Source organism: Etheostoma spectabile, chromosome 17, assembly GCF_008692095.1.
Source record: "Etheostoma spectabile isolate EspeVRDwgs_2016 chromosome 17, UIUC_Espe_1.0, whole genome shotgun sequence".
NCBI lineage: Eukaryota > Metazoa > Chordata > Actinopteri > Perciformes > Percidae > Etheostoma > Etheostoma spectabile.
Genome location: NC_045749.1, coordinates 853,553 through 869,708, shown reverse-complemented (window position 1 = coordinate 869,708; position 16,156 = coordinate 853,553). Strand labels below are relative to the sequence as shown.

The following is a 16,156-nucleotide window of genomic DNA, read 5'->3' as shown; positions in this document are numbered from 1 at the left end:
TAAATGCCAAACGTTTGCTGGTTCCAACTTCTCAAATGTGAGGATTTCCTGTTTTATATGTAAATTGAATACCTTTTGGTTTTGAACTGTTGGTCGGACCAAACAGGCAATTTGAAGTCTACACCTTGGGCTCTGGGAAATGGTGAGATGCATTTAATGTTTTGAGACATTTTATGTGCTAAATACTTAATCGAGTAATAGAAAAAAATAACCAACCGATTAAAAGTGGAGTCTGCAATTCTGGATTTTTGTTGTTTGAAGTCAACACCCACACAAATACACCCCTTCCCGTTAGTGCTCCTTTTCTACCGCCCCTCTCGCTCCCACTGCCTTTATCTATATACATCCATGACCTTTCCCCTGTCGTGTGCACGAGCATAAACACAACTGTTGCTGATTGGCTGGAATAGTGTTTTTGTTTGCTTCCCATTTACAGAGCCGGGGGTGGTACATGATTGTTTTCAACACACACACACACACACACACACACACACACACACACACACACACCACACACACACACACACACACACACACACACACACACACACACCACACACACCACACACCACACACACACACACACACACACACACACACACACACACACACACACACACCACACACACACACACACACACACACACAACACACACACACACACACACACACACAACACACACACACAGAAAGGGCAGCTGGTGGACCGTGAGGAGATAGTCACTTAATTGACAAAAGGTGTATGGATAGATCGCAGACTCTAACCTATCTGTCATTTGATGCCTTTTGGAGATTTTTCCATCTTTCTTGGCTTCTTTATGCACATTAATACAAATTTTTACCTGGGGTGCACAAACTTTTAAGCCCCAGTATAAGACATGTTTTCAGTTATTTCCCACTTTTTGTTTTTTAAGTACATAATTCCACATGTGTTCATTCATAGTTTTGATGCCTTCAGTGATAATCTACAATGTAAATAGTCATGAAAATAAAGAAAATGCATTGAATGATAAGGTGGTTCCAAACTTTAGGCCTGTACTGTACACACACACACACACACACACACACACACACACACACACATATATATGCAAAGCCAGCAATCAACATAAAGAGGCATTTGGACTAGAGATGGTCCAATACCATTTTTTGCTTCCCGATACCAATTCTGATACCTGAACTTGCATATTAGCCGGTACAGAGTACTGATCCAATACCAGAGTGTCATATATTGTATTATATAACAACTGTATACTATCAATCCCTGTATTAATGTGATAAGATTTCTATCTTTGTTCTGGCTCAGCTTAAACTCTTTGTGAAACATGAACAAACACAAACAATGAACGCCACAGAACTTTCTTTTATTATCCAGTTTGACAGTCAGTTATAATGGAAAAAGAACATAAATAAACTACTTTAACGTAGATTTTCTTTAGGGCTTTGTAATGTGGTATCGGATCGGTGCATAAACTCCAGAACTTCCTGATACTGAAAATAAGAGAAATAAGGAGTGTCTGCCTTGACTATAAGAATAACACCATAAATCTGTCTGCTCCCACTCCTGGAAACTACAGCTCAGACTGTCAATAGATGTCACCTGCCTGTGATGTGAACTATGATCCTGTGCTGCACATGCTTCAGCACTGATGGCCTGTGGGTGTCTCGTCCTTCCTCAGACTGGCTGGCTTATTGTGGGCTAAAGAGAATTGCAAGAGGAGAGAATAGGCTTTTCGAAAAAAGCTGTCTTCTCAGTCGGTGTTTTCTTTAGAAGCAAATTTGTCATGAGGGTGGTACACAGGCAAAGGTTTTGTTTATCTGTATCTCACCACCCCTATTGTGATCTCATCCCGCTATAGGAGAAGCATTGGTTTAGGGCAAATCAGCCTATTGTGAGATAGAAATTTCAGAGGAATGAGAAAGAAAAGGCTTCTCTCTATCAAAAAGGGTCAAAAAATCAGCCTTGTTCTTTGAAGATGTAGAGGCATAGCGTGTCTGTTTGATTTCACAGAGCACTCACCACCTGCAGTGTGATAATAAAAATGTGAGCAGCTAAATGATTGCGCCACATTCACAGATCAGGCTCTCAAATACCCACAACAGACCCAACTGTGTCGCCACAGAGTACCTGAGTGGCTGTGAAGAAGGGAATAACATCGCCATCTAGAGGCTCTTGTCAGCATCGCTCACACACACACAGATGTGGACAGAAAAATGCCTATCATGCTCTCTCGCATGTTACTAGCAGAGCAACTCACTCACTCTTTTCAACAAGTAGATTCAAGCAAGACGAAGCTGTCCACAACCACAGAGAAATACGCCAGCAACAGAACCCTCCCTCTACATGTGAAGCGTTTATCCACTGCTTGATGAGACTCAGAACTATAGCTCCCCGTGCAAGGTCACTTCCAGCCAGCATGCAATATTGCTGGGGCGAGAACAAGCAAAGAGACAGACAGATAGTGGAGAAGATGAGGGAGGATAAATACTTGACACACAGATAACCTTCGGTGAGTGCATGCACAGCTTGGAGCTTAACCGTATCTCAATTGAGACGGGTGACCAACAAAACAATGCAAACCATAAAAGGGATGGAGTGAAAGCCTCCACAGAAGAGATTCTTTTATAATTCTTACCCATGATGGGAGCCAGGCGGAAAATGTCAGATAGACGGCTGTTCATGGGTTCATACGGAGAATCCTCCAAGAAATCATTACCTGTGAGGAAGATAAGCGAATGTTATAGATAGATAGATAGATAGATAGATAGATAGATAGATAGATAGATAGATAGATAGATGTTTTGAACACCCTCCCTATTTTGTTTATCATCTTTCACCCCTCACATCGGCCAGCATGTGACACGGGCTATTTGGGTCAGTCGATATCCACGCTGACACACAGCCACACGCTTGACTAGGCAGGTTGGTCAGCTGTGTTGCGCAACTGGAAGTCGACTTACAGACGATGGAGCTGGATGCCATTTAGGGACTAAAAGACCCCCTGCTATGATCAACACTTCAAGATGGCACTGCCAGCGCTGAGGAGCTTCACGCACCATTACCTTCAAGGAAAGGGATTTAGGAGGTTAAATTCTCGGCTCCGCAAGACTGTGGCTGTGAACCGAGTCAGGGGCCAAATCTGAATGAAAGTTGAGCGATTGCCCACGATGGAATTGGAATGCCAATGGATGAATAGCTGTGTGCTACTTTTTGAGGTTTTTTAGGGTTTGCGGTAGCAGGGATAGGGAGGGTCAATGAGCAGGAAGGGTGGGTGTGTGTGTGTGTGTGTGTGTGTGTGTGGGGGGGGGGCTTATTTATGGTGCCCACTTCATATAACAGTGGGCGGAGCAGGGGCAACTAATCCCTTTTCAGAATAGATTAAAAAAACCCTATGGGGAATGTCCACTTCACATTACATATAGCTGCAGGATGTTCTCTAAATGTAGCAGTCCACCCAAACAAAGACCCCTGAGGGACTTCATGGAGGTTTCATGGCAACCCCAGAAAAAAAGCAGTTATATTGTGCTATTGTTCCATTCTCTGACAGGCTTTTATACAAAAGCAACACATCAAAGTGCATAGACTACTCAATATGATAAGATTCTTAATCAGTATCTGCTTTAGGAGGGAGGGGGTCTCTTGGGGTGGCTTTTTGAGAAGGAAACAGTTCAATCAAAAGCACTAAACCAACCTTGTAACGTCTGATAGATCCCCCAGTAAATGCGCAGGCAGTTCTTCTCCTTCTTCATGCCCCTTTTACACCGGCAGTTGTACAGCGGGCTCTGTTTGAGCGCGTCCATGGCGCTCCGGCACTCGTCCTTGGCCTCCAGGCCGGCCACCATGCTGAAGTTGCTCTCCTTGCCGCCGGCCACGCACTGCCTCATCGTGCGGTACTTGGTGCTGCACGCTTGCTCCTTCATGCACTGATCACTGGCCCGCACACAATCCAGCCGGGTGGCCCCAGCGCGCACGTTCTCCTCGGCGTACGACAACACATCTGGAAAATTAAAGTGGCATTTATAAAAGCGACACATAATAATGACCCTTTCGCTCATTTGTTGAATAATAAATATTCAAGGAATGCACACTTTGCAAGTTGCCTTTCGGGACAAAACAATTAGCATAGAGATGTATTTTTACGAGCTTTTATAGGCTGTCCAGTGACATGGAAAAACACATCTACGTCGCCACAAAAAAGCATCTAGCCTACGTTGCGTGTGACAACCGATTGGAAGCAGTTTCCTACTTGAGAACTTCGTGATGCACGCAGATACTTTACTTATAGTTGCATATCACGCCGATGAAAACGTGCAGTTAAGGGAAGATTTGCTTTAACATTCATGATTGTTTGACGGGGCAGCGACGGGTCCTGATTGGCTTTAGTTGGACCGGTTTACAGTAGCCTCACACGTTACACTCTGCAGCCGATGCCAGGCTCCCCCTACAATTAAGCCACTAAATACCGTATTAAATACCGTGTGCACCAACGGGATGAATTAGCATCAAACAGACAGCTGTTGGTGGTAATACATCAAGTGAAACTTACCTAAAAGAGGCAGAAGGACATACAAGACTGAGAGGATCATCGTCTTCCTCTCCATGTGAAACACAAACCCTTGTTGGAACGAATTCTGCGAACTAAAAACGACTTAACAGTAGTTTAATTCCCAGGGTACTTCCACTGTAGTGAAATCCATTGAAAAGACGCAGCAGTGTGCGCTCCGCTGTACAAAACCAGGTCCAACTCGCCTCGTGTGACAAATAATTTCCCCTCCAAATTAAAGAGTGTCCAGTCCTGATTCGGCACAGTTTATCTGGCTCTAAGTAGTCTACAAAAGAAACGACTCTTTCTTTCTTTCTTTTCCTCCCGTGCGGGTGGTCTTCTCACCGCCGGGAGACAAAGACAAGGGATCAGAGCAGCGGTGGGAGCGAGACAGGCGCGTGTCCTCCAACTCCAGCCAGTGGGATGCTTGCGTCTGTGCGTCTGAGCGCACACAGCCAACTGGAGCCCCACTGCTGTCTAGCGCATTCAGCAGGAGAGTGCCAGCTATACCCCCTTCGCACTAAAGTACAGTCATCATCTTATAATCGGCTATATTTACAAAGACAGACCTTCCTATCACCGAAAACCTACTCCCTTATTGTGGCAATATCCCAATCGCAGCACAGAGAAGGAATAATTCGCTTGAATCTCACTTAACTCACTAATGAGCCCCGGAGACACAAGTCTGGATGCACAATAGCGCAGTGATGAGCATTTAGAAAGGTTCGCCTTAGTCGCACACTGCAACACATCGCATTGGGTTGGTACAGTATGGTTAGCCTTTTTTAGAACTTTTAATAAACTTTCCAATTCAGATAAAAACAAACAACTAACAACAAACAACTAAAACCAAAACTAGCAATCCCTTTTCCCAGTCCATTAACATGCACATATAGCTGTGCGATGTTGCTTAACCACGAGGGCATGTGGTTGCATTTAACCCTCCCGTTGTCCTCGGGTCAAATTTGACCCCTTTAAAAAATGTCTATATCTGAAATATGGGTTTCTTTTTAACTAAATTACCACAAAAAAATGGATTGGATGCCATACAACGCTCTTTTTAAATACAGTTGATCACTTTCATTCCTGACTAAACTCATCTGTACGTTCCTCTGATCTAACTGTTAGTCAAAATCATTCATAATTTCTGCTTTAGCTATTAAGTCAAATATTAGGTATAATTCTATATAAATGAGGGTTATTGACCATGAATTCCAAAAAGTAGTGTAAAACTAGCGGTAGTAAGGTGTTGATAGTGAAAACTAAAAAAAAAAAGTGTGAAAAGGGACAAAAATGTCAATTATTTTTTTCATTTTTGACCCGGCAGGACGACACAAGGGTTAAGACGTTATGAAATTCAACTACAGCACTATCAACATGATGTGTGTGGGCTGGTTTTACATTTCATCTTAGGATAACTGTCCTGACAGAGAGAGGGCAAAGAGCACGACTCATTTTTATGATGTGAACAGTAGCAGCACGTGGAGTTGCTTCTACGGAAATTTGTAATATTCTGTGTAACTGTATCCCCTTTAAAAGAGTGCCACATGTGTGACAATATGAATGGACATATTTCAAGCTCCGTGATATTCCAAGTGTGTGTGGCTCCTCCCTGTTTGCTGTAATCCCCATTTTCAAACATGCAACATATTACCTAGGCCTGTATTATGCAACATTGGCTGCCACGTTCGTGTGAAGAAAGTAGGCGGCCTATTTGATGATGTCACTTCGGCGGTTGTAGGTTATGAAACATAACCTCTGTATGACACTTGTCACCTAAAGCACCCTGCACTTTGCTGCGCTGAGGTCCACACAGAGGGTGGACCCTGTGTGACTGACTGCCGCCATCTGTTGGAGGATTTCAAGTAAAGGTCGATGTTAAAAGTAAGGATGTGGAGCCATTTATGTTTCTTTCAAACAATATAGGCTACATATTTCACACTCGATATTGTCATGAAAGAAATAAGAGCATCACCTTTTTTAAATGCTTCTGATCAATGGCCTACTGGAATATGACCAGCTCATTGATTACCTATGTGGTCTATTCAGAGGCAAATCCACTTGGCTAAATACATGGGACCAGATATATGTCAATGAGCCCCTCTCTGCATTCAATACTGGGCTGAATCAATCAAGCATGCTGGCATCTCTTTCTCACACATACACACACACACACACACACACACACATATACATATACATTCATACAGAGAGAGAGAGAGAGATTTTATCTACAGTGGCTTGCCCAAGTTTACAAACCCATGCTAAAGTTGATTAAAAAGAATAAAAAAAACATCTTTTGGAAATTGATCTTAATGCATTAAAACATTTAGGAAAATCCAACCTTTTAAGGACACTAATTTGCTTGGTAAATGAATAATGTATTGTGAATATAAAAAAAGTTCTTCCTCAAAATACACGGGGCATAAGTATACACCCTGTGTAATACAGTTATTTCATGGATCAGGATACTATGCATCCTGACAAAGTCCCTTGGCCTTTGGAATTAAAATACCCCCCACCATGACATACCCTTCACCATACCTGGAGGTTAGCATGGGGTACTTTCCATAACTGGCTTTTAAAAATAAAATACATTATTCATTCACAAAGAAAATTGGTGTCCTTAAAAGGTTGGATTTTCCTAATTGTTTTGAATTAAAACCATTAAGATCAATTTCCAATTTTTTTTATCCATCTTTTTAATCAGATTTAGCATGGGTACGTCAACTTATATAAGCCACTGTATTATCATTATTATTTTTCTATTGCTTCAGAGTAGCCTTTGAGGAACATGCACAGAACTTGTTTAGTATCTACAATATGTGATAAGTAGCCTATCATGTTTACTTGAATTATTATATCAGATGTTTTTACTCCTTGTTGTTGTTTATATGTATGTTTCTTCTTGTGCTTTGGCAACATGAATGTCTGTTTTTTGTCATGCCAATAAAACAACATATTAAAATTGAAAATTGAGGGAGAGAGAGCGAGAGAAAGAGAGAGAAAGGGGATTACATAGTTTGTTTAAACATCCGTTAATAATCCGTTATTGAAAAGGAAGATGTGATTAGGTTGGCTACCATCAATCCTGCAAGTCACGTTTCAAAATGACTTCCAATGTCCACTATTATTTTATTTTTTATTTTTTTACAGAGAACATGAAAGGAAGAGACAGAAAATGTGCACAAATGAACGACAGGCTCAGGCTACTATCTGGGATAATTGTCTGCTTACAAATTGATGACTTTGCTGTTCTTAAGTCTCCAGAGGGAGCTTTGCCAGTCAGGGGAAGGCTCAGTCTGGTGATTTATGAACACTCTCAATCAATATGTGTGATATGCATTTTGCAAATGAATCTCAGAATGATGTAGTCTTGCGGTCATTGAACGTTTCACACAGTGATGTGTTTCATGGCACCCGGATCAGGGGCGGTTTTTGTCCCAGTGGTGAAACGAGAAAATTGGTCAAAGTCAGGAATTGTTTGACAAATGTAGCTAGCTAGGCAGCGAGTCTCAGTCATGGATGTACTACGAGGACGTCTCAATGGATTAACGGTACTGTTGAGAAAGCTGACTGTGCCGAATCTGAATCTGCCTGTAATGACACAGCAGTTCAACAGCCTTCAACACCGTCTCTGGTGTAAATTAATAATATACAGTATGGTGTAAATTAGCAACAGCACATACGGGACAGGAATGGTGACTCCCGAAAGGCAAAAGTCAATATGTAATAACGTTACATGAAATATAGGAAGAGTAGGGGCGGGCGATGCCTTCGCCACCCTAAAAAAAAAACTTGGCTAGCTAATGGCAGCGCTAGCTAGCTAATATTTTTGCGTGTGTCACTGCTGCTAGCCACATTCGGGACTGAGCTAGCTAGCGTTAGCTAGTTGCCTGCGTTCAGAAGTTCACAAGCTGCTGCTTTTTTGGCAGCATTTTTTTTTACCTGTTAACGTTTCGCCTCTCTCAAAGCAGACACTACACAAAATTAATTACCGTTGTTCATCGTTTATAACACCAGTAATATGTAAAAACAAATAAGGTTTAGAACCATCTTTTGTAAAAAGGATAAACTGACCGGGCTCAGCCGTGGAGTGGGGCGGGGCGTCATTCTTGAAAGCTGCGTCACAGACGTCGCCATAGCTACATACATAGACATAATAAAGAGTAGACGCCGCATTGGCTGCTGAGCGCGAGATTTCCAGCCGCCATCTTGGACCGGTCATACTCGTTACTTAGCAGCATAAAGATACAAGAAGCTGTCTATGGCTACATAGCATTAACTAAATTAGCTAGCTAGCTAGCTACGTACAGGGGGCTAAGGTGTGAGATAGTTAGCTAACTTTCATACAGTAGCATCAGTGGGTTTTATTCAGGCTGACCAGTTATTAACTGAAAATGAGTTTAGACACCCTCTTTCAACAAATTCTTCTAACTGAACAACAGTTAACTGAACAGACACAAAAATTCAAGGAAGGTATGTTCGCTGCCAATTAACATTTTAGCCAGTAAAATAAGCTGTAGTTTAGAGCTAGCTAACATAGGAAGACTAGCTACAATGCTACCTAGCATGGTTAGCAATATAAGCAATTAAGGGAACCTAGGTAGATGCATCTTTAATAACACATTTCAGTTTACGTTATCTTTGTATTTTAAAGACCAAATTACATTTTTTTAAACTAGTGTCATTATTTCAGTCAAAGTAGCTATCATCAGAAACAATGAGAAGATCAAGAGTGCAACAGAGAAGAATGAAAAGGTCAATGAGGAACTTGATACCAAGGTGAGGCTAGCTACCTTACAGTTTTTTAGTTTTTCTTCTTTGTTGCCAATGTGTGAATTAGCTGACACTTTGTGACTAGATGAGCAAACATGATATACTAAATTGTGCCTGCACAGATGTATTTTAAAAGATTTGGCCAGGCTGTTTGATCGTACTATCTTAGTTATTGGTTGTCTCCATTGTCTCACACACAAAAACTATGCCCTACAATACACTTTAATAGACGTTAGAGGTTTTTAAAAGGTAATACTTTGATTGTTTCAGGTTTTACTTAATATTTACAGAACAATTGTAGGCTCTCACTAATTTGACAATATTTCAGATTCAGAGTAATTGCTGCCGTGTAAGTGCTGGATGTGACTGTTGCCTCTCAGAGGCTGTTGGTGATTTATGATAGAAAGCATCCTGAAATTTGCAAATGCCTTATACTCCTTTACATGATGGCATATCATCATTTAGTTTGACCCTGGACTGTACCTAGAGATGGTCAAATGAAGCTTCGAGAACCACTGTCTTTATATTCTGAGCTCACTAGATGACACACTCACACTCAGAAAATAAAGACAGTGGTTTGCGAAACTTCATTTGACCGTCACTAACTGTGCCTCTAGATACAGTGGCCCTCATTTGTGGACCTAACGTAGAAACCAGCGCAGATATGAGCACAGAAATCCTCTTACAACAAGCTTCACGTGGGATTCATGAAACATTCGCATCACACCAATCAGAGCGTAAGAATGATCGTACATTGATAAATGCAGCAGCTGGAAACTATCTTAATTTAAATATCATGCCCCAATAGATTCTCGGTTTTGAGGCCTCGGCCCTACAATTTACAACATGGCAAGACATCCCCACTAACACAGAACGGTTGCAACGTTAAGATAACGTTAGGGGAAGGTTCTATTAAGGTTGCAACGTTAAGATAACGTTAGAGGAACGTTCTATAAAGTTTGCAACGTTAAGATAACGTTAGGGGAACGTTCTGAGAATGTGCGATGTAACCAAAAAACTAACAATCCGAGAACGTTAAGAAAACTTAACCAACACACAACCGATTAACTAACACAGAACCAAACCTAACCTTCAGGGAACGTTCCCGCAACCGAAAACTAACGTTCCCAGAACGTTCTGGGAACCAAAAATTGTTAGCTGGGATAATCCGGCTAAGAAGCAGCACTTTTAAGAGGTGGAGATTGAAACGCTGAAATCTCAGTTTAATTTGCAGTAACGTGTGTACTATTTTTAGCAGCGTAACAACTGGTATCAAAGGTAGAAAGAGATCACTCATGCCGTAGTACATCAGACTCCAGCTGAAGTTAATTTCATTTATACATCCTTGATGTAGACTTAGACTTAGCTTTATTAATCCCTTGACTCCCGCAAGGAAATTAAAGGATGTATGCTACAGTCCTAATAGTAATATACAGGCTTATATTGCAATCTCTTAGCCCTACATGTAGGCGTACCTATATTTAAATAAACACACAATAACAGAGTATGCAGTGTTTTTATTTGACATGTGTTTTTTTCACGAATCAGCCAGGCATCCGTAAACTGTGAGGGAGGTGTGTGTCCTCCGGCCATTACGTGTTCATCTGGGGTTCTTGCACAAGGAACAGCAACATCATGTATTGGTTAATATTTAACTAGTTTGTCTGCATCTGAGGGGAAATATATCAGTTAACTGTTCATCCAGTAGCATTCTTATGAAATAGGGATAATCCTTTATAGTTTTTTTTGTAGTGTAAATGTTTAAACTTACAGTACAATACTAGTGACACATGATGTAAAGAAGTGCATATTGGCATATTGGCATATTGATGAGCTGATCTGCTCTATGATTTAAAATGCCTTATCGCTCCCATTTGTTTTATCAACAGCGCAAATTGCAAGTGCCATTGCAAAATCAATGGCTAATTTCCACCAGATAACATTAGTGGAACCTTTTAGCATGTGTGAGATGATGTCCAAGGCAGTTGACGTCTCAGAAATATTGCTAACGTCTTCCTCTGCTTGTAAAAGTGGACATCCGATCAAAAGAGCAAATCACTTGGTCTTTATTTAGAAAGGTTGCTGAATATAATGCCATGTCTGAGTATTTTATCTGCTTGAAAACACAGGACACAGATACCTTTTCTGACCCCTTAGAGTAAAATACGGAAACTGTTTACATCATACTGATATGCAGGGTGTGTTTACAGCTCTCATGATGTAACGTATCACAGTTTATGAGAGCTGTCTTAAGATAATTACAGGGTTTAGAAAACTTGGAAGCTGATTTTGCTCGCTGAAAACGTGCTGCGCTCCTCTGCCACCATAAAATAAACAATAAACTCACCTCCATGAGAGCTTAAGTAACAGAATGAAAACTGCACTGAAAGTCATGCCTGAGGCATCTTTAAAAAAACATCCTCCATGAGAGACAACAGAAAGAATGAAAGAAGAAAGTGATTTTTAAATTGAACAATATATAGTTAAACATTGAAAACAAAAGCTAAACACCGAGGTATTTCTAAAAAGGAGTCAAAGAAACTCATTTTTGTTGACCATTCCTGAGGAAGAGTCACTATCAATTTACACCTTTTATACAGTGTGCAGCACAAAGACTGTGCCAGCTGCCCATCCTAGAGCTTTCATTTCATTTCTCTTTCCGTGGGATCACTAACATATCTCTTACATGTGACGTATCAGGGATGTATACATCTGTCTGTCAGTTTGTGTGTCCCAACTGCCCACTCATCTATTTCTGCTCCAGGCACAGCAGTTGTCTGCGATGAGGCTGCAGCATGACCTGATGAAGAAATGTGAAGACCAGATGTTGAAGCAAATTGAGAAGCTGCTCGGCCATCAGAGCCAACTCAGGGAACGTCTCGTGGGTTCAAGCCTGAATCAATATTTACATCGTATACCATATTGGTTATGTGTAATATGAATACCTAGTCAGCTTTTATAGTGTAAACTTTGTAGATGTGTACAAATGTACTTTCTTTCAGAAGATTCAAAAAAGGCTGCAAATAACAAAGATATGTGTTTTATAACTAGACCCAAACGGAATATGTGGCTTTTTTATCTAATTTATTACTTATTCATTCAATGGTGATCCAGAATGAAAATGTCTAGAATATAGCCTGGGGTGAAGATGTGTTAATAGTCTGAGTTTTTTACTTATTTATTTTTTTATTTTAAAATAGTTTTAAATCCATGTGGCCCTGATAATAACCAAGGAATGTGTCTATTTCTTTTTGAATACTCAATCATTTAGTCTAAAAAAAAAAGTCAAAATAGTAAGTGTAAAATCATGAAAAGACTTGTATCGTAAAATTGTATCGTTACCATCACTAGAAGTGGCAGTTGAAGGGTGGATGCACCATCACAAGCCGCTGAGTGTTATTGTTGAAAGCATTTCCCAAGATCTGTCTTTTCATACCAGGCCAAGATAAAGTGGGAGTCTAAAGAAGAAAAGGAAAACTTCCTTCAAGAGATCTCAAGGTTCAACAGTGAGTTCAGTCTTCGAGGAACCAGAGACTTAATGTTCGAGAGCCAAACACACGCTGAGCTCCTGGACCTGGAGCGGGAGGTGGAAGCTTTATACAAAGGTCATGAAAGACTGCCACTTGTACTGTTTTCACAGTGAACAGATGTTATATAATGCAGATATGGCCCTGACTGCCCATTTCAAAACTATGTATATATGGAAAAACAAATTTAAAATTAAAATCTCTAGCTCTTCAAATACTTGAACAAGGCTGAAACAAGTGATTACAATATAGTTGTGGGTATGGGGATTTCCAGGTCTATCCATCTAATCTATATTTCTCTGTCATAATGTGTACAGACATATACAATGGCAAAAAAATGATTATGCAAGCTGACTAAACTCAGGCAAATTGTAAAAAATAGTTTATTAAACTGTTACATTTTCTAGATGGATGTCTGACTGCTGCAGGACTTGGTTTGCTTTGTGTCAGCCTACGCAGTTATAAATACGAAACTCCTGAGGTGTTGAGTCCATCGTATTATTATGATGATCTTTAAATCCTGTGCAGTTCACACTCCAACATGAGAGCAGCACTAATGAGAGTCTAGTTGTGAACATACCACCATTCTTGTCTGTGGTAAAATAACAAGCAAGTCAAATAAAAGGTTTGAGAACACACGTTAAGAAAGGGTATGAAAGCACTGCACTGTGTTTTTTTATATAGTTAATTGATTCATTACAATCAAACAAATATTGTATAGTGACTATTTGTTAAGAAATTGCATTAGCAAGTGTTTATAGAAGCACAATATATCTTTTTGTTTTTTATGAACTCAAGCAACTTTTACTAATTACACTTTTGATTTGGTTTCCATTAGTTCTACAGCATTGAGGATATCGATGCCTTCACATTATGGATTACATCTGGGCTCAGGGGAACTGCTTTTTCTGATTGTCTAAACACCCACATTACATTCCCTTAAAAATAAAAAATAAAATCATTCAGTAAGGAGTAAAAATCAAAGCACAGCTCTCCTGGTGAATTTTTTCTTCTCAATCATTCTTGACGCCTTATAAGTAAGATTATTTTTCTAAGGTGTCTTTTCTGCCTCTACAATCAGAGATGGAGCTGATGAGCCGCAGGAACAGTCGCATGAGCTCCATGCAGGAGGAGAAGAGAGGGCTCCAGCTCAAAAGGCAGGGCCTGTATAACGTCCACAAAGGTGAATACCAAATGTTCATTGAAATATGTGCTGGATAAAGTGGCTCTGACAGAGCACATGTAAAACTGCTACTGACCATTTCTTTTTCTCAACACGCTTTATAAGCCCCCTGGTTTTGTTCACAGCGTCTATAGCAGACGATCAGTTTTCCACCTGATTTAAACGTCTTTGTTCGACAGAAAAATTCAACAAAAAATACAACCGCATTGCCGAGAGAGTGATAGAGAATCTTGAGCCCAGATGTTGAACATAAAGTACGTTTCTGGCTTCATGACCAGGTTGAAATGCAGGTCACTGATGGTGTGATTTATTATGTTTTTAAATCTTTTTGATAGGGGCTTTACTCACACTTTACTCAAAGTAGGCATTCTCAGCTGAAAGTGATCCAGTATAAATACAGGTTTAAAGGCTGCTTCGCGGTGTATGTGTTGCAACAGGTTCTGGGTTGAAGATGAAATGCAATCCAGGAAGTCCAGTTTTAATAATTAATCATGAATAATTAAAGTGGGAGACAGGCAGAACATCCCATAGTTCCATAGTTATAATGGTTGTGGTGTTGGGGGGGGGGGGGGGGGGGGGGGGGGGGGGGGTCACATTGTCTCATCCATCTCTAGGTAAGAAAGTAAGTAAAGTTCACAGACAGAGTCACAAAGTGCATCACAGGCCAAATTAATACATTCAAATTGCTGCTCAATTAAAATCACAATAAATGACAAAGACATAAAATACTTAGTCATACAGTCATCACTCCTGAACGCCTGACTAAAAAGATGTGTCTTTAGCTGCTTTTTAAAACTGTCGACGGACGCTGCCGCTCTGAAAACACGAGGCACAGTGTTCCTCAGACAAGGAGCCACTGTTTCAAAAGGACTGTCCCCTTTAGTTTTCAGCTTTGTACAGGGGGGAACCGGCAGTAAGCACAAGTTCTGCAGCTCTGCACACGTTCTAACAATGCGACTGTGTCTGTCTTGTTTGAACAAAATAAATCATTTTGTGTGTGATCTCTTATTCTTGACTGCAGACCTGGATCATCAGTTGAGTGAGGCTGTAGCAATGACAGAATCTCTGAAAGCCGAGAGCCTGTTTGTCAGTCAGAAACCTCTCACTGACAGCACCTGTCTGAGGTGAGTGCCATCAACTGTCTGGATGCAATGAAAAGTTTATGCATGTACATGGACAAACAGACACACAGTGCCTGATTCATTTGCAAGTACATTATGTCACGAAAAATATGAGACACAAACAAGTAAATTGTAAATGCTGCAGGGAAATAAAAGAAAACAAAAGGCAAAGGAGCAAAATAGAACAAAACAGTAAGCTGTTTAGCAGCTCATTAAAAAAAACCTTAATTTGCAGAGGCTTCCTTAGACCTGATATTTTAAATATTCCTGGCTGAGCGGCTGTGATGTTTAATTTGTTGGGAGTTTTCTGTCTTGCGAGGCCTGTCAGTATGCTCGGTGTACAAAAGTGCAACCCCTGTGCTCTCCTCGCCGGGGCTCTGTTGTTTTCTTTATTATAAGTGATGAGAATTCATCTCAGCAATAACTCTAATAGCCGCAGTCACTCGTGTGAGGCTACATGCACTAACAAAGGACAAGAAGAGAATCAAAAGTGCTGTGGATTAAAAGTGCTGTCTTACAGCGCAGCATTTCTGCAGGCTCATTAGAAAGAAGGTGTTATTTATGCAGAGGAGAACTGAATCATACTGTGAGAAGTGCTGAATAGACCCGAGCGCTCAGCTCCCGTCTGTGTTTCTCCCTCTGTACCCTGCTGGCTGGAGTCCAAATCTAAAAGTGTAAATAACGGGGCATTAAGACCATTTGGCTTAATTAAGGCTTTGATCTGCAGTGTATTTCATTCAGTCAACAAGTGGATAAAAAGAAACCGTGGCTAATGTGATTGATGCAGGGAGGTTTGTATGGGAAAAGGAATTAAGGGTGGAGAGTTATTACCAGTTATCCAGCGACTCACCAACAAAAAAATACAGTTATTAGGAAATTAGAAATACAGTTTGATTATTTTCAGTTAATACATGATGCATGGTTCCACTAAAACCAAACTTTTACATGCAAAAAAGCATATGGATTAACCCATACATCCACACCTTTAACTGATTAAAAAAA

The 16,156-nt window shown here is 40.6% G+C and overlaps 2 protein-coding genes across 8 annotated transcripts in view; one reads left to right on the top strand and one right to left on the bottom strand.

Annotated features, from left to right (window-relative positions):
* gfra1a (gdnf family receptor alpha 1a) overlaps positions 1-8,764 on the bottom strand; it is a 118,036-nt gene extending 109,272 nt beyond the window's left edge. The window contains exons 1-3 of one of the 4 annotated variants that reach the window (XM_032542165.1): positions 8,625-8,764; positions 3,693-3,998; positions 2,637-2,717 (exon numbers count right to left, since the gene is read on the bottom strand). In XM_032542165.1, the coding sequence (XP_032398056.1) occupies positions 2,637-2,717; positions 3,693-3,921 (310 nt within the window). In that variant the 5' untranslated portion in view covers positions 3,922-3,998; positions 8,625-8,764. Of the gene's footprint in view, positions 1-2,636; positions 2,718-3,692; positions 3,999-4,547; positions 5,322-8,492 lie in introns of those variants that run through there. The other 3 variants (XM_032542164.1, XM_032542163.1, XM_032542166.1) reach the window with 3 other exon arrangements.
* LOC116705766 (coiled-coil domain-containing protein 172) overlaps positions 8,751-16,156 on the top strand; it is a 26,566-nt gene continuing 19,160 nt past the window's right edge. For 3 of the 4 annotated variants that reach the window (XM_032542170.1, XM_032542169.1, XM_032542168.1), the window contains exons 1-6: positions 8,751-9,023; positions 9,244-9,329; positions 12,088-12,204; positions 12,763-12,928; positions 13,932-14,033; positions 15,055-15,157. In XM_032542170.1, coding sequence (XP_032398061.1) covers positions 8,945-9,023; positions 9,244-9,329; positions 12,088-12,204; positions 12,763-12,928; positions 13,932-14,033; positions 15,055-15,157 — 653 coding nt within the window. In that variant the 5' untranslated portion in view covers positions 8,751-8,944. The remainder of the gene's footprint in view (positions 9,024-9,243; positions 9,330-12,087; positions 12,205-12,762; positions 12,929-13,931; positions 14,034-15,054; positions 15,158-16,156) is intronic. The other variant, XM_032542171.1, reaches the window with a different exon arrangement.